Consider the following 25,931-nt stretch of genomic DNA (forward strand, 5'->3'; position numbering starts at 1 on the left):
TTAAGTGCATTCTTCGTACGTGTGTAACTTGTAAGAATTAAAAGCAACTTCACCGTGGAATAAAAAGCAAACTTATTGTGGACAACCTTTGTCTTGTTCACAAGACTAAGCAGTGCTGTATGATGTTCCTTAACTTAAACTTTTAACTTAAGATTTCAGTCTGAAGCTATAAGCAGCAGGCAAGGGGAAAGTGACTGAAATCAAGATTAAATGAAGAAAGATTAAATATCAAAGCTCTGCTCTGGACATATTATGAAAATGGTTCCTTCACCCGAAAGACTGGCAATCTTGTTCTGAACTTTACAAAGTTTTTACTTATAACTTATGGGCTGATTCTTTACACACAGATGTTCCAGATATCATTTGTAACAACTGCGCAATAGCTACAAACTCAACGTGAGCATATTTATGGATCTGCAATCTCAATAAATTTTGCAAACAAGATCAGTAAACCCAACTCCTCAAGTTGGTATCCAATGTGGTCACATTATACCATAAGTATTATTTAGGAAATAATTATTATTTATCAGTAGCCCAACTCAGAGATCTCTTGGCACTACAAAATGGCTGACACCCTGGCTCCAGTAGTCACACAGGCAAGTGTGTAAATAATAGATCAGAAATATGGGATAATGCTCTGACTGCCCCTCAGATTGAACATGATGAATAATTTATTCTTCAAATCAGAAACAGAAATGATGAAGGAATAGAAAATGGAGTAGGATTAAGAATAGACAGACCAAACCCCGCTGTACGACCTGCTGGACTCAGATCATCACAATGTGTACCAGATCCCAACAATGTAGCAATAATTTGTGATTCATGGAGACAAATTGGCTCCTTTTTGGATAGAAACCAAACACTCGGGTGGGGACCACATGCTTATGTGATAGAACCTGGTGACCCATATGTTAATCCCAATGCCTGGGAATATTATGTATTCCTTCCAGGCAGACATGAGGTAGCGCCCACACCAGTAAGTCCCAGAGGAGCTAATGAAATCTGGAGAACAGATGCTTGGGAGCATGCACTAGAATTAGTGAAAAGATTGACTGTAGCCAGTAAAAGAATACAGGACCCGTTCCTGTACAGGGATCTGCTGCAGCTTTCCTAGTACAAACTTCCAATCATGTTTCTGGCTGTTCAGAGTTTGCAGGCAGTATGCACCACACCGAGTTGATGCTGAAGGAATTCTGAACTGTCTATTTCAGAATGCCAGGAGGTTATAGGCCTTCTGGGCCAGTCATGATCAACATATTCAGCAATTCTTATTAACGTCATTTTCCAGAGCCTTAGTACCACCTCCACATCAGTGTGAAAATCCATATCAGATATATGTCTGGATTTATAACCAAACTAATAGTGGAGATTTCCATGGAGAACTTAGTACTGTACTGAGTGAAATACTGAACAGCTTATAAGATTGGAGAACAAATGGCAAGGACAGACTGGGACCTAATGTAGTTCATCATTCTATAATGAGCTACCTTTATCACAGTGAAAATCTCCACAGAATGTGCGGAATAGCCCTTTACAACACCCAATACATAAACGATTTTAGGTTGTTGAAGAGATCACATGGCAATCGCAGGATTACCACTCGTTCCCACACAAGGGCAATGAGTGCCGGCACAGGGTCCTCCCCTTTTCCCTCTAAAGGAAATGTTGGGTCAGTAACATTGCCATCAAACCAATCTCATCTCTCAGGTTCATCACATTCACAGCATACTTGTACAACAGCCCCTCAGCAGGGAGGACATATCAGCAAACCAGGCAAGTTCCCTGGAGACCACCTGCCTCAGGCAGAGATATTCACCCATAGTCTGCATGGCTGGACACCAGGTATAGGCCACAACATTTACCTCCAGCCCCTTTCTTTGAGGAAGAAAGTTTTAGACCAAGGTATTCCTTCTGGGACAGAGGGAAAATTCAGAGGCCCCATCGATATGATGGAGAAGAGTAGGAAACTGACCACACACCACGAGACCTGCCTCACCTTTCACCCTCTAAATAGACAAAGAGACAGGACCCATCCCAAATGTTCACTCCCTCCCCTGCAGCTCAGGGAGTGTTAATGTAATAGAGATTGCACAGGTGAATTCCAGACACAATTCTACTCAATGCTCCCACTGATGAAGTGGATCCAGGCATATCTGGTCTCACCTTTCTGTATGCCAAAGCTCGTATTTTTAGCAAAATTGCAGGTATACAAGGAAACAAACTAAAGTGCCCAACTTTTAAAGTTCCCGTACAAGTATATGGGATTAAACAAACAATAAAAGTAGCCGTAAAGCCTTTATTCCAGTTTGCCCCAGATTATGATAAACTAGCACTTCTAATAGGAATACCGGATGCTTCCTGTTGGGTCCATAATATAATTAAATTAACAACTGATGCAACTACATCAGATGAATGAGACACACATTTAGAAACAGCTTGATTCTCATCAGGATAAAAAAGATCAGAGTGAAATTGAAACATATTTTGCACAAATGTTATGACCACCAACAACAACATCCTAACCACCATGAGATGGCTGATGTTAAACTGACTAAATAGGATGCAATCCTTTCCCATGCCAAAAACAGTGGCATATTCCCAAACATATTGGAAAGCAATCCCTATAGGAAACTGTAGATTTCCTCTGTAAACAAGGTATTTTGATAAAAGAGCCGTTTCAACTTAACTCGCCATGTTCAGCGTAGCAAAGCCTGATGGACAGTAGTGACTGGTCATCGACTACATCATCCTGAATAAACACATCATCCTGATTTCATCCCAGCAACCATTACAACAAATGTTCCAAAGGTTGACTCATAAAACGTATAAATCTTACATAGATCTGTCCAATGGCTTCTGGTCACACTGATTTCTTGAAAGTGATTGACATTAAACAGCCTTTACAGCATCCAATGGCTCCAAATATCAGTCTTCAAAGTTCAATGTAAAATTATTATCGAAGTGCATATATGTCACCATGTATAACTTTAAGATTCATTTCCTTGTGGGCATACTAAATAAATCCTATAACCAGGATAGAATCAATGAAAGACGGCACAAACAGGGTGGACAACCAATGTGCAAAAGACAGCAATCTGTGCAAATACAGAAGAAATAATAAATAATCCAGAAATATCAAGAACATGAGATGAAGAGTTATTGAAAGTAAGTCTATAGGTAGTGGAAATGTTTCAGTGCCCGGACCAAGTGAAGCTGAGTGACGTTATCCCCTCTGGTTCAACTGCCTGATGATTGAGGGATAATAACTGTTCCTGAACCTGTTGGTGTGTGTCCTGAGGCTACCATACCACCTTCCTTATGGCAGCAGTGAGAAAGGAGCATGACCCTGGGTGTTGGGGATCCCCAGTGATGTATGCTGCTTTCCTGTGACAATGCTCCCTGTAGATGTTCTCAATGGTGCTGAGGGGTTGACCTGTGAAGGGCTGGGGCATATTCACCACTTTTTGTAGGATTTCCATTCAAGGGTATTGGTGTTTCCATACCAGCATGTGATTCCACCAGTTAATATACTCTCCACTGTACGTCTATAGAAGTTTATCAAAGTTTTAGATGTCTTGCCGAATCTTTGCAAAGTCCTAAGGAAGTAGAGGCGCTGTTGCTTTCTACATATTTGCACTTATATTCTGGGCCCAGGACAGATCCTACAAAATGATAACACTGAGTAATTTGAAGTTGTTGATCCTCTCCACTTCTGATCCCCCGTTAATAACTGGCTCATGGACCTCTGGTTTCCTCCTTCTGAAGTCAATAACAGATCCTTGGTCTTGCTGACATTGAGTAAGAGCTAGATATTTTGGCACCACTCAGCCAGATTTTCAATCTCCCTCTTGCATGTTGATTCGTTAGTACCCATGATTCAGCCTTCGACAGTGGTTTCATCAACAAACTTAATATGGAATTGGGGCTGTGCTCAGTCGCATAATCATAAAATGTAAAGTGAGAAGCCCTGTGGTACACCTTTGCTGATGGAGATTGTGGAGATGTTGTTTCCGATCAAAACTGACTGGGGTCTTCAAGTGAGGAGATCGAGAATCCAATTGCACAAGGAGTTATTGAGGAGTTACTGAGTTATCTGAAGCTTATTGATTAGTCTTGAGGGGATGGTAGTATTGAATGCCAAGCTGTAGTCAGTACAGTGCATCCTGATGTATGCACCTTTGCTGTCCAGATGTCCCAGGGTTGAGTTAAGAGCCAATGAAATGGCATCTGATTTGGTCCTGTTGTGCTGGTAGGCAAATTGGAGCAGATTCAAGTCGCTTCTCAGGCAGGAGTTGGTATGTTTCATCACCAACCTCTTAAAACATTTCACTACTGTATATGTAAGTGCTACTGGATGGTCGTCATTGAGACAGGTTACCATATTCTTCTTAGGCATAGGTATAATTGAAGCCTGCTTAAAGCAGGTTGGTACCTTAGACTGCTGAAGCAAGATGTTAAAGTTCTCGGTGAACACTCCAGCCAGTTAATCAGCACAAGGCTTTTGTACTCAGCCAGATACCCAATCTGGGCCGGATGCTTTCCGTGGGTTCACTCTCCTGAAGGATGTTCACACATCGGCCTCAGAGACTGAAATCAGAGGACTACACTTCCACAAGGTTTCCAGAATGGTGCACTGATATTTTGTGCAGGAGTCATTGAAACTCCACAGGGAATACCAGATATTTGTGTGTATAAGGATGACAAATACCATAAAGCTGGCACACTGGATGAGCATTTAGCACATATTAAGACTGTCATTAAAGGTTGAAGACAGAGGCTATGTAATTAACATTTTAAAAATCCTGAATTTTGACAAAAGATCCCTCAGGTAGGATATCCAAAGGCCCTAAAAGCCTTACAGTCAACCCCAAGCCTATTGAATTATGGTAGAGCTTTATCAGCTGATTATCCTCAATAGTCAAAGCTATTATACGACAGATGTACAAAGACAAATGAAAAACCTTGCGCTTTTACCCCAGAAGATTATGAAGTGCTAGAGAAATTGATGAATACAGTTCAGCAAGCAATGGACCTCTGGACAAGGGGCCTAACAAAATCTCTTGTCTGCAAATTTGTGTTTCTGTAAACACCATTGTAGCTGTCTACTATAATGAGGGAGAAGAAACACAAGGTCCCATGCACTATGCTTCGTATAATTTCACCCTCAGAAATTTACTGCCTTAGAATGATGTCTTACTATGGTATTGCATACACTTACTGCAAGTGAACAAACCAATTATACAAACAGATAGCTTTGAAAATAATAACAAATTACCAACTGAATGGAGAGCTACCATAATTAGTTATGGGGAAGAGCAAACACTTTTACAAGATGACACCTTCAATTAGGAATATGTTCCTGAGACCTGTGACTTACAGTCTTCACCTGCCATGGAAGATGCAGAGCCATCTTCTCCATGACCCAATATAGCACAATGTCCTTTTAGTCACTTTTCTCAAATATGGGACTGTGATGGATCAGCAGTGACAATCCATGAAGATGGATCCACACAGTTACAGGGAAGAGCAGGGACTGTAAAAGTAAAATTTTTATCAGAAGCTCAATTTGAATCACAGGAGTTGCAAACGTATCCTTTAGGGAATCACAGAGCACAATTTGTAGGGGTTAAAGCCCTAGAATTATGTCGAAAACAAGTAAATATAACAGAACCAGTGTTGATATGTACTGACTGTACTTACGTTAAGGAATGTGGTAGAAAGAAATCTCCCCATCTGGTCAACTACCGGATGGAGAACACACAGAGGTAAACTACTCCCACATTTGTCCATGCGGAGGAATATTTATGGATTATTATTGACCTGACCATTAGTACTGGTGGTACACCTCCTGGAACATAGTGCTGGCCTCTTATGCAGATATGGTAATAAACCAGCCAAGGACAAACAAAATAAGCTGTCAAGATAGTCCTTACTCTGGTAAAGGAGGCCAGGGTTTTGGAAGTAACAAAGCAACAGATTAAAAAAAAAACAGACAATGCTTTAGTAATTTTCCTAGATACTCTTGAACTCAGTTTCAAAAGGATTTCCAACATGATACAAACATGAAGCTGATGGTGAAGGTAAGGTTTGGGTATGCCACCCTAAAAAAGATGAGAAGCAAATACCTCCTGCCCACAAATGGGAAGCACTAAGTCAAGAAGCCTACCGAGGATTCGAACACAGTCATGGGGGGGAACAAGTCACTGATGTGAAATTAGCCATGTAATACTGGTGGCCTGTAATGTTGAATTAGATTTGTGGGTTTGGCAAGTGATACAGAAAGCAGTGTATTAATCATTTATTACCAACAGTAAAAATTTTACCAAACATTTGTCATAATGGGGGTGCGCTGGGAGCAGACTCAAATGCAAGACACAGACACTGAAGTACTAGGAACAGGACTAGGTGTCAAGAAAGCAAGGGAAGTGGGGAAAGAAATGACGCTGGACAAGACACAGGCCCTGGTGAGACTAGGATACGGAGCTTGGGCTACGACTAGACCAGGAAAGCAGGACCTGGATGAGGAACAAGGAACTTTGAACCTGGACAAGGACGCCAAGCCAGAGTCTAGACAGGGACCTGGAAGCTGAGTCTTGACTTAGGCTCGGACCCCAGATCTAGGTGAGGACAAGCTGTGGCTACATGACAAGGAGTGGTAACAAGACTGGACGTGAGACTCCTGGACAGGATGAGGGAACCCCAGTACCGGGCTGGGTGAGGTACATGGACAGGACGAGAACACGAAGCCGAGCCTTGGTCAAGGGAGACCAGGAACGCAGAGCCTTGGTCAAGGGAGACCAGGAACGCAGAACACAGAGCCAGGACCCCTCCTTGGGAACAGGACATAGGGACAGGACTCACACACAGAATACTGAACACAACAAGACAGTTCCCAACACAAGGTAGCAGCAAACAGCCAGACCTACCTAGCAAAGGCATGGACACTGAGACAGTTCCAAACAACAAAAGACAGTTCCTTATCTAGACACAGCAAGACCCCGATCTTGCCCTGATGGTTGAACCTGCCAGCATTGCAGACAAGACTTCAGAAGGAAGGGGAATGAGAGGGAACAGTCCAGCAAATGAAGCTGAACCCAGGAGCTATTTATGTAGCCAGCCCAAAATGAGAATCAGGTGCTTCAATTAGAGCTTCCAACAGAACAAGGGAAAACCGGAAAACCTGGAATAAGGATCGATGGACCATTCCGTGAACCGGAATGCGGACTTCATGGACTGGACCATGACAACATTCATGTTCCCCAACTTACAGACACTACAAAACTGAATATTCAACAAACATACTTAGTTAAAAGTGCACGTAGAGAATACCTTCTCAATGCCTTAAACAAATGAAGGAAAGAACAAGCCCCTTCCGTGTGATATTTTATATACTCAAGATATTTGAAACGAGATACCAGGCATCTATCCAATGGGAAAAGCAGTTGCAGCTTCTAAACTAACTAATCACAATGGAAGCAACTTCTGACAATCAGAATAAGGCATGTACCCACAGGACATGGCCATACATGTTGAGTGGCTGTAAGTAATTTGTTGAAAATTGTAAAGAGTATCTGGGATATAATAAAGGAGCAGTTACAAGGCCACCTCCTATAAGACAAACAAATCCAACTGCACTGATGTAGGTGTGGCAATTTGATTATACGGGCTCATTTCCAGCATCACAAAGTGACTCATCTTATTGGAAATCTAATAGGTATATTCTTGTGATAATTGACCAATGGTATGCTGGCATTCATAGCAAGAGGATTCGAGTACAGAGCAGGGAGGTACTACTGCAGTTGTACAAGGCCTTGGTGAGACCACACCTGGAGTATTGTGTGCAGTTTTGGTCCCTAATCTGAGGAAAGACATTCTTGCCATAGAGGGATTACAAAGAAGGTTCACCAGATTGATTCCTGGGATGACAGGATGTTCATAAGATGAAAGACTGGATCGACTAGGCTTATACTCATTGGAATTTAGAAGATTGAGGGGGGATCTTATTGAAACGTATAAAATCCTAAAGGGATTGGACAGGCTAGATGCAGGAAGATTGTTCCCGATGTTGGGGAAGTTCAGAACGAGGGGTCACAGTTTGAGGATAAAGGGGAAGCCTTTTAGGACCTTTTAGGAGAATAGGAAAAACTTCTTCACACAGAGAGTGGTGAATCTGTGGAATTCTCTGCCACAGGAAACAGTTGAGGCCAGTTCATTGGCTATATTTAAGAGGGAGCTAGATATGGCCCTTGTGGCTAAAGGGATCGGGGGTATGGAGGGAAGGCTGGTACAGGGTTCTGAGTTGGATGATCAGCCATGATCATACTGAATGGTGGTGCAGGCTCGAAGGGCCGAATGGCCTACTCCTGAACCTATTTTCTATATTTCTATGTATGGAATATACGTGGTTGGTCTCCATGGCTTCTTGTAGTGAGGCTGCAATGGTCACAATACTCCAAAACTCCATATTCCAAATGCTGGCACCCATATTGCATATATGCTGAACAAGGGTGTTCCTTCGTAGGTAAAGGCTTTCAGGCCATGTGTGAGCAAACAGGCATATAAGTGGAGTACAGCACTCCATTCCACCCACAATCGAATGCCACAGTGGCGTGAAGGAATCAAGAGACTAAGGAGGCCTGGAAAAACTGACCTACTCTAGAGGCCAGAAGTAGGCTACACTTGTCCTTGTAGTGCAACTGTCCGTAAACAACATACCAGTTGCAAAAATAGGAGTGCTTAAGAATGTTATTACTGAGCAATGTCCACCTCAATGCATCCCTGATCGCTAACCCAGGCCAGTCTTCAAGGAATTGAAAGAGTTCATGGGAATTCAAGAGAAATCAAAAAACCTGACAGAAAAGTTTGGATACCACAAAAAGAGAATGAGTCCAAGAAAAGGAATTCTGTAAAATAATTTTGACCCTTGTTTCCATCCTAAATGGAAACCTCCTTGTCTTGTCCCCAGGTAATAAATGATTAGACTGTGGATTAACTGATACCAGGAGTGAAAACAAGACTCCCAGTAAAATTGTCTCCAGAGAGAACATCAAACATGCTCTAGCAGGATTTATTCTCTTAAAATGAATGGAACTCTTATATTAAACCAGTATAGGGGTCCAGCACAGAACTTCTACTCAGCAATGAGAAGGGGTTGAGATGTATTAAAAAGATAAAAACATGTAAAATTTCCAGTTCTCCTGATGAAGATCTCACAGGTGCATTGCCCAGGGATAATATATCCAAAATGTGTTGTTTTCAGAGTAAGAAAGATTCAAACTCCATGAAGGAATGCCACTCTTATTATACTTTACATTTAATATTTGTACTTGTAATAATATTATTACAAGCTGCCTTACTTACCATTTACTATTGAGCAGACAAAGTCATATTTACTATGGAAATAGTCTCATTTGGCTCAGACACTCCCAAACTTAATGACTCAAAAAATATTAGATTAAGAAGATCTGCAAGCAATGATGATTCTAATTTAAAGATCCCCAAATGGCCCTTACCTCTTGGTCATATGTGGAGTAATTCATTGGAACCCTTAGTTCTTGCCTTTGCCAAAGTGATTGTTCCTGTCCACTTCACATTCGCTCTGGCCAGATGGAAGAGAAAATGAACAAAGATACGTGGCAAGACAAAGAATCACTTGTGGAAATGATTAATGACACCCTGACAAAGCTGAAAGATTCCAGCCCAGATATTGAAGGTAACCTGATACTGGAATCCCTAGCCATGGATCCATTTACACTTGAAGAAAAGTATAGACACTGTTACATCACTGAATGGTCCTACTCATGGTTTATATTCTAAATGGATTTAGAATTTCCAGTGAAACCCTGAATCCGGTTTTTGCATGGGACAATAAGATGGAAGGATGCATTGATGATGTATTCCCCAAATAGGCAGTGTTACATGCATGGACAGGCTTTCAATTATTACTATGTATTCAGTCATATGGTATTACCATCAACAGGTGAAAAGAATTCTGTTCCTCAACAATTTTCATGATATTTTCTAAAATGGTAGAGTAAAACTGACTGTATAGCCATACCTTAACAGTGCTCACTCTCAGAATAACACTGGTGTGACCCTTTGGTTCACTCAGAAGGCGGAAATTTTTGGTGATAAAAGTTGTTCAGACATACCGCTATCAGTAGATCATTCACCTTTAGAAGGCTTATGAAGGAAATTACTTTTAAAGTAATCTGATTAGTCAAATCTGTGTTGCGTTTCTCCAGCCAAAAACACAAGCCCAATTTTAAGGAACAATTTGTGATAGATGCAACAAAGAATATTCCAGAAGGACTTGGACTTGATATTCATCAATAATAGCTAGAAGGAATTCAGTCCAGTTCAAGAAATATTTCTGAGAGCACTACTAGAGTAACTAAACTGATAATCAGACAAGTGAGGCACCTCCTTTTACAAGTTTCCTTTGCAGGCCCATACTAAGCCCCTGACTGGCTTAATGCTCTTGCTAAAACAATAGCTAAGACCTTTTCAGCTGTTAGAAATTTACCTTCCGCAGCAGCAAATTAGGTTCAAGATTTTTTTTTGTTGCAGTTTTCCAATGAACGATTCCTCTAGCCATTGGAATCATTCATTCTGTAGTGTTCCTCTGTTTAATGTTGAAGCCTGTAGGGACTGAAATTCGGTGACTTCGGCTTTTTGTATAATTTCTCCACTCCTAAGACTCTGCTAACTCCAATACCTAACCTGCACTACTATGGATTAACTTTTGTATGTCTGCTTTGCTCTCCACTGCCTCATACTCGCCTTTTCCTCCAGTTCATCCTCAATCCTGGAAGAGTGAGGAGCAGGGACTGACCTGTTATGTGTGTGAAATCACCCAAGTGTCAGAAAAGAAAGTGTAAATGTAGAGAGCAATCAAGCTTATTAGGAATATCACGAGGATTGACAGAAAGACAGGAAACAAGAAACCATTTCTTTGCTTTCAAATTCTGTGATGGTCTACTCAACTCATTGGTATGTCTCTTTAGCATTATCCGTGTTGTTGAAATAATTTTTTCTGAAATGTTTAACATTTGAAAATCTTTTATAAGATAGAAAACCCCTGTGAATTTTAAATGTATTTTAAGAATTTTGTCCGGATTTAAATATGTATCACTAAAAATAACTGAACTGTCTTTATTGTGTTAGCTGGAGGTGTCTCCTGTTTGGTAGAGATGGGAGACCCACCGCTCAAATAGTGGGTACTGCAGGTAAATTCACCATGCGGGATAAACAGGGCAGTGAACTGGCTTTTGAAGAATAGGTAGTTATAGTATAACTGCCCTTTAGCCAGGGTACCCGTAGCTATCTATATCAGATAGAGCTTAAGATCTTTGTTTGAATTTAGAACAGCAAAGTCAGCATACCTGATACCATTGCATACCACCACCCTGGTAACATGTTTCATCTGCCCACCACTCTCTGTGTAAAAAAAAACTTACCTCTGATATAACCCTTTCACTTTCCTCCAATCACCTTAAAATTCTGCCCTCTTGTATTACCAGTTTCCATCCTGAGAAAAGTCTTTGACTACCCACTGTCAATGCCTCCTATCATCCTTTACACCTCTATCAAGTTACCTCTCATCCCCTTTTGCTCCAAAGAGAAAAGCCCAGCTCACTCACCCTTTCCTCATAAACATTCCTTCTAATCCTGGCAGCATTCTGGTAAATCTCCTCTGCACCATCTCTAAAGTTTTCACATCCTTCTTATAATGAGGTGACCTGAACTGAATGCATTGCATAGCATTAATGTTGCCTATCATCAATTTACAAGGTTTAAACAAAATTTATGTGGGCAATGGCAGGAGGGAATTAAACTGTGGCCCTTTCCCTCTAAGCCCTGATTCTATTTTTTTACACATTATAAACATATTTACAATGCTCATAACAATTTGAGATTAAGGAGCAATCCTCGCTTTTTAAATTAATCTAGCCCCTGTGATCCCTGTCGTTCTGGAAGGCATGTGGTCAGCCGGTGGCACTGTGGATGTACATCTACATCATGGACTGCGGCAGTTAAAGAAATGCAGTAAATCATTACTGTATTTTTGAAGGCAACTAACATTGATAGCAGACTCTTCTTTCTGTATATGAGTTTAAAAGGAGGCATTATAACTAAACCCTTCCAAATGAAAACAAATTGCATATATCTTGGAATGACCAGAGGAAAATTTCCTTTGGGCACTGTTAGTTGTAAATCACAAAATGTTCTTTGTAAACAGTTTTATGGCTCCGTTACACAGCACACAAAGGAACTCTTCCCTTGGTAAACGCTAATTGATTTGCCAGTCGTTATTTGGGAGAGCGGACTGTTTAGACTGGCTCCTTTTACTCATTGAAATTCTTCTTCCACTTGCAATCTGGGCCTTTTATTTAATTGCTTTAATATTGTACGGGTTTAAATCTCAAAATATTTCCTGACTAGTTTAGTACAACATTACAGTTGTGTTACAGTGTTGATGTGAGTTGCTTGAAAATGGGCAGGTTTTCATCCAGATGCTTTTAGTGAATCTCCGAAAATACTAACACATTTTAAGAGTCCCCTATATTTATTTCAGATTTTAGAACTTTTCTTTGGTCTTCCTCTTTTCCAAAAACTCATTCTAATATAGAGAATAATCGTGATATTCTCACCCAAGCTTTTTCCAGTGAAAAATCTATCACTAGGTGGCAGGCAAAAGCAATCTAGATGATTTCCTGATATCTTACAAATAAAAGTGTTAGCCTCCATGCTTCGTTTTGACCAAGTATCTGCTGGTATTTGCTTGTAAATTACCAGGCTGCTTTTGTCTTACACTGTACCCTTAGATTCAGCATCCAGTTTGCAGTTTGTTTCGCTCTCCTAGGCTGCTGGATACAGTGTATTTGTTATGTAAACATTGCATTCACAATCAAAGTTCAAAGTAAGCTTATTATCAAAGTACATATATGTCACAATATACTATGTTGAAAATCATTTTCTTGCAGGGAATCTCAGAACAAAGAAATACAAAAGAATTAGTGCACACAAACGTTAATTCACTCTTGAACTTCTCAAGTGCTCCATTGCAATAAGCTTTTAAAACCTTTGCCCAAGCTTTTGTCATATATTCTGATCGGGCTAGATCAAAGTAGTGAAAGTTGAATGTTCCAAATGGCACCATTGACACTGTGCTAGTTTAAGGGGCAGGAAATCCAGGTCTTCAGCACCTGCATTCTCATGCATGGAAATCTGGGACTTAAAAATTCAAATTGTTGAACATAAACTTCTGTCTGTCCCCTCCTCCTTTAGCACTTGCAGAACAATGCAGAACCCAGCAATGTTTGGTTCTAAGAACCTGGGACAAATTGTACGAAGAGTGCATTGATTTCAATGAGGTTTTGGGTTAGAAGGCAAAGGGGAAAGTAAATTCCTCTTTTATTCTATTATTTCACTTTATTTTTAAGCCCTTAATTGTTTACATATGACTAGGTTGTATATAATTATACATTTGCATTATGTTTTATCTTACTGAACATACTGATACTTGATATTTTAATGAACCCATCCCTCTGGATATTTTCTGTGTTGGAAGTAGCATATATCACCACAGGCTATTAAATAGGACACCTTAGGCACTTGTAGTCTTCATTTCCCTTCAGTTTTAATTACCATAATACAATAAGGTACCATTAAAAGAATGGAAATATCCTTAAATATTTGTGTTATAATGCCATGATGTCAAAATTATGCATTATTCAGTGCAAACAATATTTATAACATGCTATTAACAACATAATTTGCATTTTATTTGGAGTTTATGGTTTGAAGTGAAGTGAAATAGCGTGTCTATTTTAAATATAATTATACTCATAATTCTTGTGACCCCCCCTCCTGGAAACTTGTAAAGAACTTGTGGCTATAAGAAGCTAATAAAAGTTGATGATGCTTGCTGCTCTCATGAGGTGAGATTTGGCAGAAGACTCGGTATGTTTTGTTTGCAGTGCATTAAAAAGAGATAAGAGAATTTACTCATATGAAAATATTGCTTTCTTCATCATATTTGGACAAAAAAAAATAGTGAAAAGAGGTTGATGTGCTTAAAATTTCTGAATTGTGACAACATTCAGCACATCATCCATCCAAATTGTGCTGAGTTTGAAAACGATATTTCATGATTGTTTCAATATACCGCAACATTTTTTTTCAAAAGGAAAATGTTTTAATTCTGTTATTGTTCAGCAGTTTGGCAGAACTGCCTGTCAGCACCCTGCTGCCTCACACAACTGCGCGGTCGACCTCCCCCCCGGGCACCACCCCTCCCAAGGGTTGTCTGTTCTCCCTCTTCCCTCTTGAAGCCCAAGCCATGAGTGACTATGTTGCTGAACTGCTACAGTTTAGCTTCAGTTGAGCATCTGACTGCTGAGCCAGTGCAGTATTCTTTTTTCGTAAAAAATAAAGATGGGTATATCTGTCCATGCATCAACCACCATGGATTCAATAAAATCACCATTAAGAACCACTATCTTCTCCCCTTGATAGAGAGCGCATTCCGTTGGACCCATTCTTCACCAACCTGCATCTACAGGATGCGTACAACCTAATCCACATTCACCGGGGAATGTTTGGGAGATGGTGTTCATAATACCCACTGCCCACTACAAATACTTAGTGATGTCTTTTGGACTTTCCAGCAGTCCAGCCATTTTCCAAGCCTTCAATAAAGAGATCCTCTGAGACATGCTACACAAGTATGTGTTCCTCTGCCTTGACAACATCCTCGTCTTCTCCAAGGACCCCCAAGACCATGAATGTCGCATCCATTTAGTCCTTCTGTGTCTCCTCGAAAGCCAACTGTGTTGCAAGTTAGAGCAATGCCAGTTCCATACCCCAGTCACTTCTTTCCTTGTTTATGTCCTTTCATCCCAAGGCATAACCATGGGCCCAGAGAACGTGCGGGCAGTCATTGGATGGCCCTGAACACACTCCCTCAAGCAGCTACAGTGCTTCTTCATAAACTACATTTCATCATAAACCACAGCAAATTACCACTCCTCTCACCTTTCTGACCATGTCACCTACTTCACGGATAACCTGGTCGCTTCCCATGGACCATGCTTCGAGGAGCTCAAGAGACACTTCACCACTGCTAGCATTCTCCACCATCCAAACCCCTCCAGACCTTTTGTGATAGATGAGGACCACATCTGATGTAGGGGCTGGGACCATTGTCTCCCAGTCCAGTCACGCCTTCTCCAGCCGGGGCCATCGTCTCCCAGCAAGGACCGGTTGGGAAGGCATACCCTTGTGCTGCTTTTTCACATAAATTCAACTCTGCACCACACCGTTATGGCGTAGGAGACAGGGAGCTACTTGCCATTAAATGGGCCTTGGTGGAATGGAGACATTGCCTGATGGAAACACTGAGCCCTTCCAGATTTGGACTGACTACCAGAACTTCTTATCCATACAACAGACCTGCCGTGACAGGCTCTCGTCTTTGAGAAATTCTAATTCACCATCTCCGACGGACCCAGTTCCAAGAGCACTAAGGCACTCTGTCATGAAATTTTAACCCAGCAGAAATGGAGACCAACCCTCAGCCCATCATCCCATTGCCCCAGATCTTCACCCTGATCATCTGGGATCTTGAGAACCAGATCCACCAGGCCCTGCTCCAGCTGACACACCTGACAGCCATGACCTGCCAGTGGCCATGTGCTCTGAGGCAATCTACTGGGCCACTTCAGTCAGAAAGACCCGGCCACCAAGTGGATGAGTTTCTCCAATGCTTCACCAGCTCTAACCCTTCCACATGGAAGAAGTATTTGGCCTGCGCTGAGCTGTCCCACATTCTACACACCTTGTATGTCACCCTTTGAAGTGCTTCATGGCTACCAACCCATGTCGTTTCCCTTGGATAAGCCAACGGTGCATGTCCCATCCTCCAGGACCCTGGTTCTTTGCTGCCATATATTTGGAAGAGGGCACGGAGGGTCATCCTGGCTGCCAATTACACCTACTGCTCCCAGCCCTACTGCCCGCAGCACCCAGCCAGACTTTTCCGGACTGGGCAGTACGTCTGGCAGTCCTCCTGAGGTCTTCCCCTGTGCACAAAGTCACACCCCTTCAAGATGATCATTGCATCAGTCCAGTCACTTGCTGCCTCCAGGTGCCACCCTCTCTCAGGGTCTCATCCCCCTTCCCCGTGACCTGCCTTAAGCCGGTTTTCCACAGGCCAATCAGCTCACCGGAGCCTGCGCCTCCAGAACCAAGGGTGGTGAAAGTTGGTGCAGTTTACGTGGTTCTCCGATTGATGGATTCACGTTGTTGTGGATGGGGTCGACTTGGAGGGGGATGACCCGAAAGAGTGGTAGTGGTCTTGGTTGCCACCTAGTTTCACCTAGGATCCATCATTCATTGAGAAGTTTCACCAGACCCATCCAGATCATCCTGGGCTGTTGGGTGCGGCCCATGGGAGACGGGGTCCGGGACTGGCCTGCGCAGGCAGGAACTTCCCAGTCTTCACCCAGCTAACACCCGCCGCTGCTCTGCCTTTGGATGAAGCCCCCTCTACTTTTCCTGACACTGCCTTCTTTTAGTTGATTTAACTACTGTTTGTGCCAATCTAGAAAAGTAACAGAAGTAAGCCAACAGCTCTGAAAGGACCATGAGTTTAGGGATGTGCATCATATAAAATATATATTTCCCCCAGAAGTACTTTTGGATGTAAGGTTATAAATGTTATAGTTACACATCACAGGCAGGTTATATTTGTATTATACAAATGTTAAACATAGGCCATCTTGAAGAGTAGAAAATCTAGTCAACTCCACCTTATTATTTGGAACGTGGGTTGCAGTGCACAATTGTACCCGAAAACAATTATACCAATGCCTAAGAAGAGTAATGTGAGCTGCCTTAATGACTATCGCCTGGTAGCACTCACATCGACAGTGATGAAATTCTTTGAGAGGTTGGTCATGGCTAGGCTGAACTCCTGCCTCAGCAGGGACCTGGACCCATTGCAATTTGCCTGTCGCCACAATAGGTCAATGGCAGATGCAATCTCAATGGCTCTCCACATGGCTTTAGACCACCTGGACAACACAAACACCTACGTCAGGATGCTGTTCATCGACTATAGCTCAGCATTCAATACCATCATTCCCACAATCCTGACTGAGAAGTTGCAGAACCTGGGCCTCTGTACCTCCCTCCGCAATTGAATCCACAACTTCCTAACCGAAAGACCACAGTCTGTGCGGATTGGTGATAACATATCCTCCTCGCTGACGATCAACACTGGCGCAGCTCAAGTGTGTGTTCTTAGCCTACTGCTCTACTCTCTATGTACACATGATTGTGTGGCTAGACATAACTCAATTACCTTCGATACAACCGTTCTTGGTAGGATCTCAGGTGGTGACGAGAGGGTATACATGAGTGAGATATGCCAACTAGTGGAATGGTGCCACAGCAACAACCTGGCATTCAACATGGTTATTCATTGAGGAGAAATATTTGGAGGCTAGGGAAAATTGAGTGGGGCATGCAGATGTGCTGGGACATATTAAGATTAAGGAGGAGATAGTGCTGTATCTTTTGGAAAACAATAAGCTGGATAAGTCCCCAGAGTTTTATGACATACAGTATATCCCAGAATTTTGAAGGATGCAAGTGAGGAAGTTCTATAGCTTTGAAACCTATCTTTGTGTCCTTACTGGCAACAGGCAAGGCCACAGAGGACCAGAGAACAGCAAGTATCCCTTTTTTCGAGGTGGTAAATAGGATAATCCAGGTGAGCCTTACATGAGTGACAGGGAATCTATTGGAGGAGATAGTGAGGGATATGATTTATGCACATTTGGTAAGGCATGGCCTGCTTTGAGGGCAATCAGCACGACCTGGTACAAGATAGATCATGCCATACAAACTTGATTGAGCTTTTGAGGAGATGACAAAGATGCTTGATGAGAGCAAGGCTGTTGACATTGTTTACATAGACTTTAGTAAAGCATTTGATAAGTTCCTTCCTGGTAGGTTGATTCAGAAGATCCAGGATGAACTGCAAGTCTGGATTCATAACTGACGTACCCATAGCAGGCAGAGAGTAGGTGAAGAAGATTGTTACTCAGGTTGGAAGTCTGTGAGTAGTGGTATTCTTCAAGGATATGTGCTGGATCCAATGTGATAAATAGGAATGACTTGGATGACTTGGTGGACAGTGTAAAGGATTATCAAAACAATACTGCAGGATACAGATCAGTTATAAATATGTAGAGAGTGTTAAGTGCATGGAATGAGTTAATGGAGTACTAGTGGAAGCAGACAGTTTGGTGGAGTTTAAGAGAGTTTCAGATAGACCAATGAAAGATGTAGGGAATGGAAGGGTATGAATGTTACATAAGAGGATATTTTATAAAAATTGGCATCAAGATCAGCAAAACATCATGGACTGAATAGCCTGCCCAGTGATACACTGTTCTGCATTGTAGTGAAGTTGCAGTTAGTGAAGGAAAGAAAATCATTAGAATATACATTATGTTAATTTTCAACATGTGTGTAAGAAACACTGAATGCAGCTTAAAAGATAGAACTTTTGTTTTGAATACGCAACAATTTAAAAGAAGAGAATAATTCCAGAATGATTCTTTTTAAACTACAAGTACTGGAAATCTAACATGCAACAGAAAGGACTGGAAATATTATGCAGGTCAGGCTGCACCTGTGGAAGGAGAAGCAGAGTTAACCTGAAGACCTTTTGTTAAAACTGGAGAGAAACGAAGCTTGTTAAGTTGTGGAAAAAGGTGAGTGGGGGGAGCAGTTTATATCTCTCACTGGGTAATAAGTTGTCAACAAAGTTATCCAGTCAATGAGTGAATGCAGCAGTTAGAGAGTAAGAACATGGACGGAAGAACTTTGACAAAAGGGCATGTCTTGGTATATTGAAGCCTCCTGGATTCAATATTGAATTCTACAGTTTCGGGTATGGTACACTTGATTTCACTGTCTCAGTTTAGTATCTATGGTATAGGTTCGGCTTATTTGTTATTTTCCCTCTTTTTTTCACTTCTCTGGGAGCAGAAGACATGCCCTGCCTGATCTGTTGGGCAAGCCTTCCTGCTCTGCATTTCACAATTTTTGCTTTCTTTTGTCAAATTGTTCTCAATCACTGAGTGGCTAGATGAACCAGATATCATTGATTCTATTCTGTTTCTTGTATTTACAGTGCATGCTTGCAAGAAAATGATTGTATGTGATAATATATGTACTTTGTACTTTGAACTTTAATCATGAACCTTGTTCACAGTAGGTTGCCATGGTAAACTGTAAATATCCCAATTCAACATACACAAGAAGCTGGAGGAACTCAGCAGGTCAGACAGCATCTGTGGAAAGGAGTAGACTGTTGGTGTATCAGACGGACACCCTTCTTCTGGACTGACAAGGAAGTGAGAACATCCCAGTTTTTTTCTTTATCAGAGACATCCTCCCACCTCCTATCCTCCCCACAGTTTAATAAGCTTCTTATATCTCCTTCCTTGTTCTGAGAGAGGGGTCGTGTCCTGATATGTTTCTTTTCTGTCAGATGCAACCTGACCTGCTGAGTATTTCCAGCATTTTTGATTTTTATTTTATAATCTAAGAATGAAGCTCACTTGAGGAGACTTTAAATTCCCCAGTCCATCTGCAGCTTACATTTGGATAAAGCTAAACAATAGTGAAAGGCAATTGTGATGCTGTTTTCTTAATGGTGTCTTGGAATTCTGTACTGTATTTCTTTTTGTGAAATTCTAGAGTAAAACTAACTTTTTTACTTTCATAGGAAGTGGTAAGAGAAAACCAGAAAGTGAACTGCAACACAGTCCAATAAGAATTTCTTGCTTAAAATGGAGGCAATTTCTCTTTAACTAGATTATATATGAACAATGTTTGTACGTGCACAATACACTTCTGAAATTTGTTCATTTCTTTCTGATTGTAGAAGTGAATGTCATGTGGGCAGCACACCAAGTACATCACAGCTCTGAAGACTACAATCTGTCTACAGCCCTTCGACAGTCTCTATTACAGAAATACTTTTCCTGGGTATGTCAGCTCTGAAGTTTCACATTGGTAGTCTGCTGTCATTGTTAACCATTCAAACAAGTTGTCTGCTTGCTCACTTGAAATGTGCCAAGAATTTGTTAATCCTTTGATGCAGCTTCTCAGATTTTCTGGGATGTTGTCTCACAAAGGTTTTTTTAGAGGCAGTGGGTTTTGAATTGTAGCGGCTTGTATACTTGTACCGCTGAGTATAATCTTATAATGCTGACTGATCCTACTTAGTGGATCTTCTGTTTGTCTATATTTTGTGTTGTTACAAAATCTGCAGTGATGGACTGAAGTGTATTTTGTAATTCATGGTGTAAGTACTTAATGTAAAAGTGGTAATTTGCATCATTGAGAAATGAAACTTCAGTTATACTTTATTGTTGAAGTGCCCATTGTGCAATAGTGAGATACAACACAGAAACAGGCCTTTCTGCGCACAGGGTCCATACAAACCATCAATTAATGACATTAATTCTTTTTTTTTATTCTCCTCACATTCTCATTAACTCTTAGAATCTTGGAACCCTTAGATTCCACCACTTCTCTACACACGAGGGATGATTTTTTTTTCTGGCTAATTAATCTACCAAACCACTTATCTGTGAGATGTGGGAGCAAACTGGTGCATCTGAAGGAAACTCATGCTTCTAGTGCTGTGAGACAATGGCTTTATTAGTGGTCCCACTGTGGCTCCATTTTCTGTTACAGGGCAATAAATTACCAGCACAATTAGCTCTCTTCGTTTTCTGTTCATTGAAACAAAAATGATTCTAAAATATTATATTTGGAGATGGAAATAATATGAGCATTAATTTTACTTTTGAACCATCACGACTTAAAGTACTTTTCTATAATATATTCTGGACCAATTTTATCAAATTACCTCCCTGATGGAAAGCTTAAACTTCAAGGAGCACGTATTAAGAATTGCTTTGTGGAGTTCTTATAATGATTGCTGACAGTTTGTCCTTGAGTCATCCCTATTTTCAAAACAATTAATCTTTTATTGTTTATTACACTACTTAAGTAAAATTATATCTTTATATTTCAAAAGGGAAAAGAGAAAACAAGTACAATTTCATGCTGTCACTTACTCTCTAAAATCTCATCGAAATTTCATGCAAATAAGGTTGAATTCAAACCCAATGACAGTAAAGCATTTTTCATGAAGTGAGTTTGCATAGTTTAGTATAAGCTAATTGCAGTAACCTCCCAGAGTACCACAACCTTGTTATAGGGTTTGGAAGTTTGTGTGATTCAATGGCCCGGGAGAGCAATGCTGGCTGGAGTCAGGACTTTATGTTTTGGCTCTTCGTAGGGTCACTCAAGCCAAACAGGTCAAAGTGTAGAGACCTGACTAAGAATGGTCCACTAATCCTCCAGGCTCAGGGTTTTTGCTCAGGACTGACAACCCTGACAGATCAACAAAAGTTGTTACGGAAACAGCAATGAAGAACCCTTCAGAATCTGTGTGTGAAGCTATATGGCCAAGGACAGACAGAGGTGGAGGACCTTCATTGCTGCCCTAAAGCCCAGCGGCATAACAGGCGGTCACTAACAATGGCAATCATGTTTTTCAGTTCATTTACTTCAGTAGACATGTTTATAAAGCAGTGTTTGCAGTTTATGTTTAAATAACTATACTTGCTAAAATTAGGGAATTAAAAATGTTCTTCGATTGAAGTTAGCATTTATTATTGCCATGCTAAAAATAGCATGCAGTGTGAATGGAAAAAGTTGTCATAATGGTGATTTGGGAGGGTGGTGTTGAGTGTATTACTCTGACAGTGGTAGAGAGAGAGGAATTTAAATCTGGCTCTGTTTAACATGGCATGCAATGATGAAATGCTGACCTTAGGGGTTAAAATTAGAAAATTGCTCTGTCATAAGCTTAAAACTTATTAAAGCCACAACATTCAAATTTAACCTTCAGTGATGGTTTCAACAATGTGGATCTAAAACAACGTAAACCACTGTTCCCCCAAAGATGAAGCAGGTCTTCCTAGTGTTGAAGGCTCAGAAATACACTAATTAATAAGCAATTATTCCAACCAAGTTCAAAGTCACTGTATTACACAACACTCCACACACTCACAACTTCCTCTCTACACTGCTTACATTGAAAACAGAGCGCTCTTTTCATTTTCAGTCATTTTGTTGCAACCACAGCTGACTTGTGGCAAGTTCTCATGATCCAACTCTTCATGAATGAGATGTGCAACACATGACTTCCAGAACACTGCAGGTTCCAATCAGAATCATGTCACAGGAAGTTATTGTGCCTCCCACACAATATCTCATCCGTTCAGTTTTCACGATGATCTATGATCTTACCTATGTTTCTTGAAAGAGCAGCGTCTGTATGGGTTATGCTTCCACAGGGAATCCATAGTCCATCTGTAGCCCCTATAAAAACCTCCAGTACATACATGCAATGCTCTCATGTGCAAGTGAAAAGCATCTTTACCATTACCGTTCTTGACTCATGGAACTGTATAAACCTAAGGGACAGATAGAGGGCTTCGAAGCCAAAATTCTTTATTGATTGAACCCTATTTCTCAGTTCATGTCCAATAGCACTGCAGGTCATGGACTTTTGGGAGACGATCACAAATGATTGGATCCACCTTGGATTCAAAAATCACAATTTCAATTATGTTTGCAACAGGTTGCTGATACGCGCTACGTAGCGCAGTTTACTGCTCATTGTTGCGTTCACATGGTCAGTCATGATTTATACTCAACTAGATTAGACCTACTCTATTTCTCCATTAGCTTAGGAAGACCAGATATTAATACTTACTGCAATTGCAGGCTTTCCCAAAGCGCATCCACTCAAAAATTATGTGGATGTAGTCATTCTACCTCCCATTCTCAGATGTTCGCCAACAGGAAGGGAGTGTATTTTTTCAATATCCAGTGTTGATAATCCATCAAAAGAACTTTATAATGAATCCTGGCAGCTATCATAACTCATTCACTTTCAGACAGACACAGCTACTCGTATTTTTGGGCACACATTGCTTAAAAAAAATGGAATTGACTTTAGCCCATAAGAAATAGTTATTAAATATTCTTTACACTACAGCCATATTACACAATACTTACATACATAAAATGGATGTGGACTTTCCCCTCCAAAAGCAGCAAGCTAAAGCTCCCAATTTAGTGGTTAGTTTCTGACAGAAAAGCCAATAATGACCTGGAAAGAAAAGCCCAATTAAATAAGTTAATTTTACCAACATTGTAAAATATTTGAAATATATATATGTTTTCCCTCATTGCCCATTAACTGGCTTTACTTTTCAAGCCTAATAATGCATGCTGTATCTTGAATTACTCTCAGAGGCTGAACACTTCCATAGCAACAGCTCCTCACACTTGCAAACCTCGCCAGCGCTCATCAAATGCCCTTCAAGTTCAAGTTTAACTGTTACTTGGTCATATGTGACTAGCCACGAACACATCCAAACAAAACAGTGTTCCTCTGGGGCCAGGGTGCAAAACAAAGTAAAGACAGTCGCACACATTACATATAACGTGTATAAGATAGCAAGTAAACATACAGTCACACAAAAAATCTGTTTTCTTATAAAAATGCCTGCAGTTATAGCTATCTAAAAGCAGAACAATCTAAAATATCAGGGGTACTCATTGAGGTTAGAATGGAAATTAACAATCTCGTCTAAAATACTTAGACATGAATGAGCTGCACATAGTTGGAACTTCACTTGATTATAAATTCAAGGAGGCGTGGATGGAAAATGATGAGGAGGAGAAGGTGTAGGAACTGCTGGTGGGATCTCATTGCAGATTTTATGGATTGGACCCAAGATTAGTATTGAACCTAGTCTTATGCAGCTCTACTCACTGCACAGGTCCAGGTCCAAGGAAGTGAGAGAGGCCCAGGTTTAAGGAACAGAGAGAGGCAAAGCATGAGTGGATTCTACAGTTACTTAAATTAAATGACTTCCTTCTCCATGAACTACATAGTTAGAATGGTAACTGCAATACAACAAAATTTGTCGTGCTCAAGCAGCTACTCTCACTTCCGCAGGTTCATTCTGAGTCACTACGAAATGCCCTCTGGGTGATTTGTCAGGTTTATTTTTCAAACAAATATGTTTACAGGTTTGATCTTATGACAGGTTTGATCTTATGGCAGCTTGAGCTGTATCTGTGTGAGGGACAAATTGTTCTTTCAACTCTCATTAACAAATATTTATTTGGTTCCAGGTCTTTAACCTTCCAATGGCTCTCTTCATACCTCCATCAGTATTTGCTGTACATATCCAGTTTAACCTGCTATATCAGTTCTGGATTCACACAGAGGTATTTGCAATGGTTTTTAAATATCAGCACCTTTTAATAAACCAGTGATTTTTGTGTGTTCTTAACTTTGAGCATCGTCGTTCAGGAACCGTAGCTGTTAAAAGAAACTTCTGCTTTTGCATTGTTTACCATTTTCTTCTGAATATGAGTGCCTTGTTCTGTAAACAGTCGATGTTGACTTTGTAAGATCAAACAAATAATGTTTTCAAATCAATTGGCAAAACACACAATCTTTTTTTCTTTGAATAGTGGGAGTGATGATTGTGGGCAGAGCTATTGATGTTCATGGGATGATGGGCAAGTGGAAAATCCTTTGATATTGGCTGGAAAAACCGAACAGGATATTCAGATTAAATCAGATTTCTAATGAATATTTGATTTTGTGAAAGTATTTTGGGTTGAAGTGTGATGGATGTCATTTTCCAGGGCTTGAGAGGCTTATTGCCAACCTCAGCTTTCTAGCCCTGTGGCATGACCTGTCCAAAAGGGTCAAAGTTTTGATTTTATTTTATTTTGAAATATAGCACGAAATAGGCTTTACAGGCCCAATGAGTCGCAATACTCAGCAATCCACTAATTTAACCCGAACCTAATTTCAGGGCAATTTACAATGACCAATTAACCTACTAATCAGTAAGTCTTTGGAATGTGGGAGGAATCGAAGCTCCTAGAGGAAATCCACACATTCATGGAAAGGATGTATAAACTTCTTACAGAAGATGCTAGAATTGAACTCCAAACTACGATGCACTGAGCTGTAATAGCATTGCACTAACCTAACTAAGCTAAATGGTTAATAAATGTTCTTTGCTTTTTGTTGCAAACAAGGAATGGACTCCAGTTTTTAATGTAAATTGCAAGCAGTAATCAGTTTGAAGTTAAAGGCTCAGGCTGCTAACCCATAGCAGGTGGCTGGATGCTATGGGGTCTGCTTTGGAAAGTGAAGTGACCAGGAGATACTAGTCTGCATTAGTCAAAGGCAAGACAACGGGGTTACGTCACTTAGCACATCAAACATGATCACAAGTTGAGATAGATGTGTGTGTATTCAGAGGGTCAGCCCTCACAGCATTAATTGTAGATGGTTGGGATTCCTGTCAACAGGAGCTTTGAAGACCATCTGTGTGAGTTACTTTGTCCCAGCAAAGGTATTTGGAAAGCATTTCATGCAGATGATGTCATCCAGTAGAAAATAGTATAAATATCAGAAGCATTGAGGATTGTTAGGGAAGACAAGGAGAATGACAGAACGATGGAGTAATAGAAAGAAGAATAGAATTCACTTCTCAGCCCACAGAAAGTCACCAATGATTGCTGGCATTATCTTGATTCAATTAGGAAAAAATAAGAGATGGTTGTGGGAGGCAAAGAAATGATTATAGGATTGCTTTGAGTCAGTGGACTGAGCTGTGTTCAGGCACTTATCTAGAGATCGCAATGAATACACCGTGGATGTAATGGACTTTGTTAAAACATCTGTAGATGTGTGGGTTTTCTTAGCAAATAGATTCTAGGAAACCTAG

At 40.7% G+C, this 25,931-nt stretch overlaps 1 protein-coding gene across 3 annotated transcripts in view; it reads left to right on the forward strand.

Annotated features, from left to right (window-relative positions):
- agmo (alkylglycerol monooxygenase) overlaps positions 1 to 25,931 on the forward strand; it is a 393,034-nt gene that overhangs the window by 186,597 nt on the left and 180,506 nt on the right. For all 3 annotated transcript variants that reach the window (XM_072253381.1, XM_072253382.1, XM_072253383.1), the window contains exons 4-5: positions 19,967 to 20,070; positions 24,313 to 24,408. In XM_072253381.1, the coding sequence (XP_072109482.1) occupies positions 19,967 to 20,070; positions 24,313 to 24,408 (200 nt within the window). The remainder of the gene's footprint in view (positions 1 to 19,966; positions 20,071 to 24,312; positions 24,409 to 25,931) is intronic.

The sequence above is a fragment of the Mobula birostris genome, chromosome 3, assembly GCF_030028105.1.
Source record: "Mobula birostris isolate sMobBir1 chromosome 3, sMobBir1.hap1, whole genome shotgun sequence".
NCBI lineage: Eukaryota > Metazoa > Chordata > Chondrichthyes > Myliobatiformes > Myliobatidae > Mobula > Mobula birostris.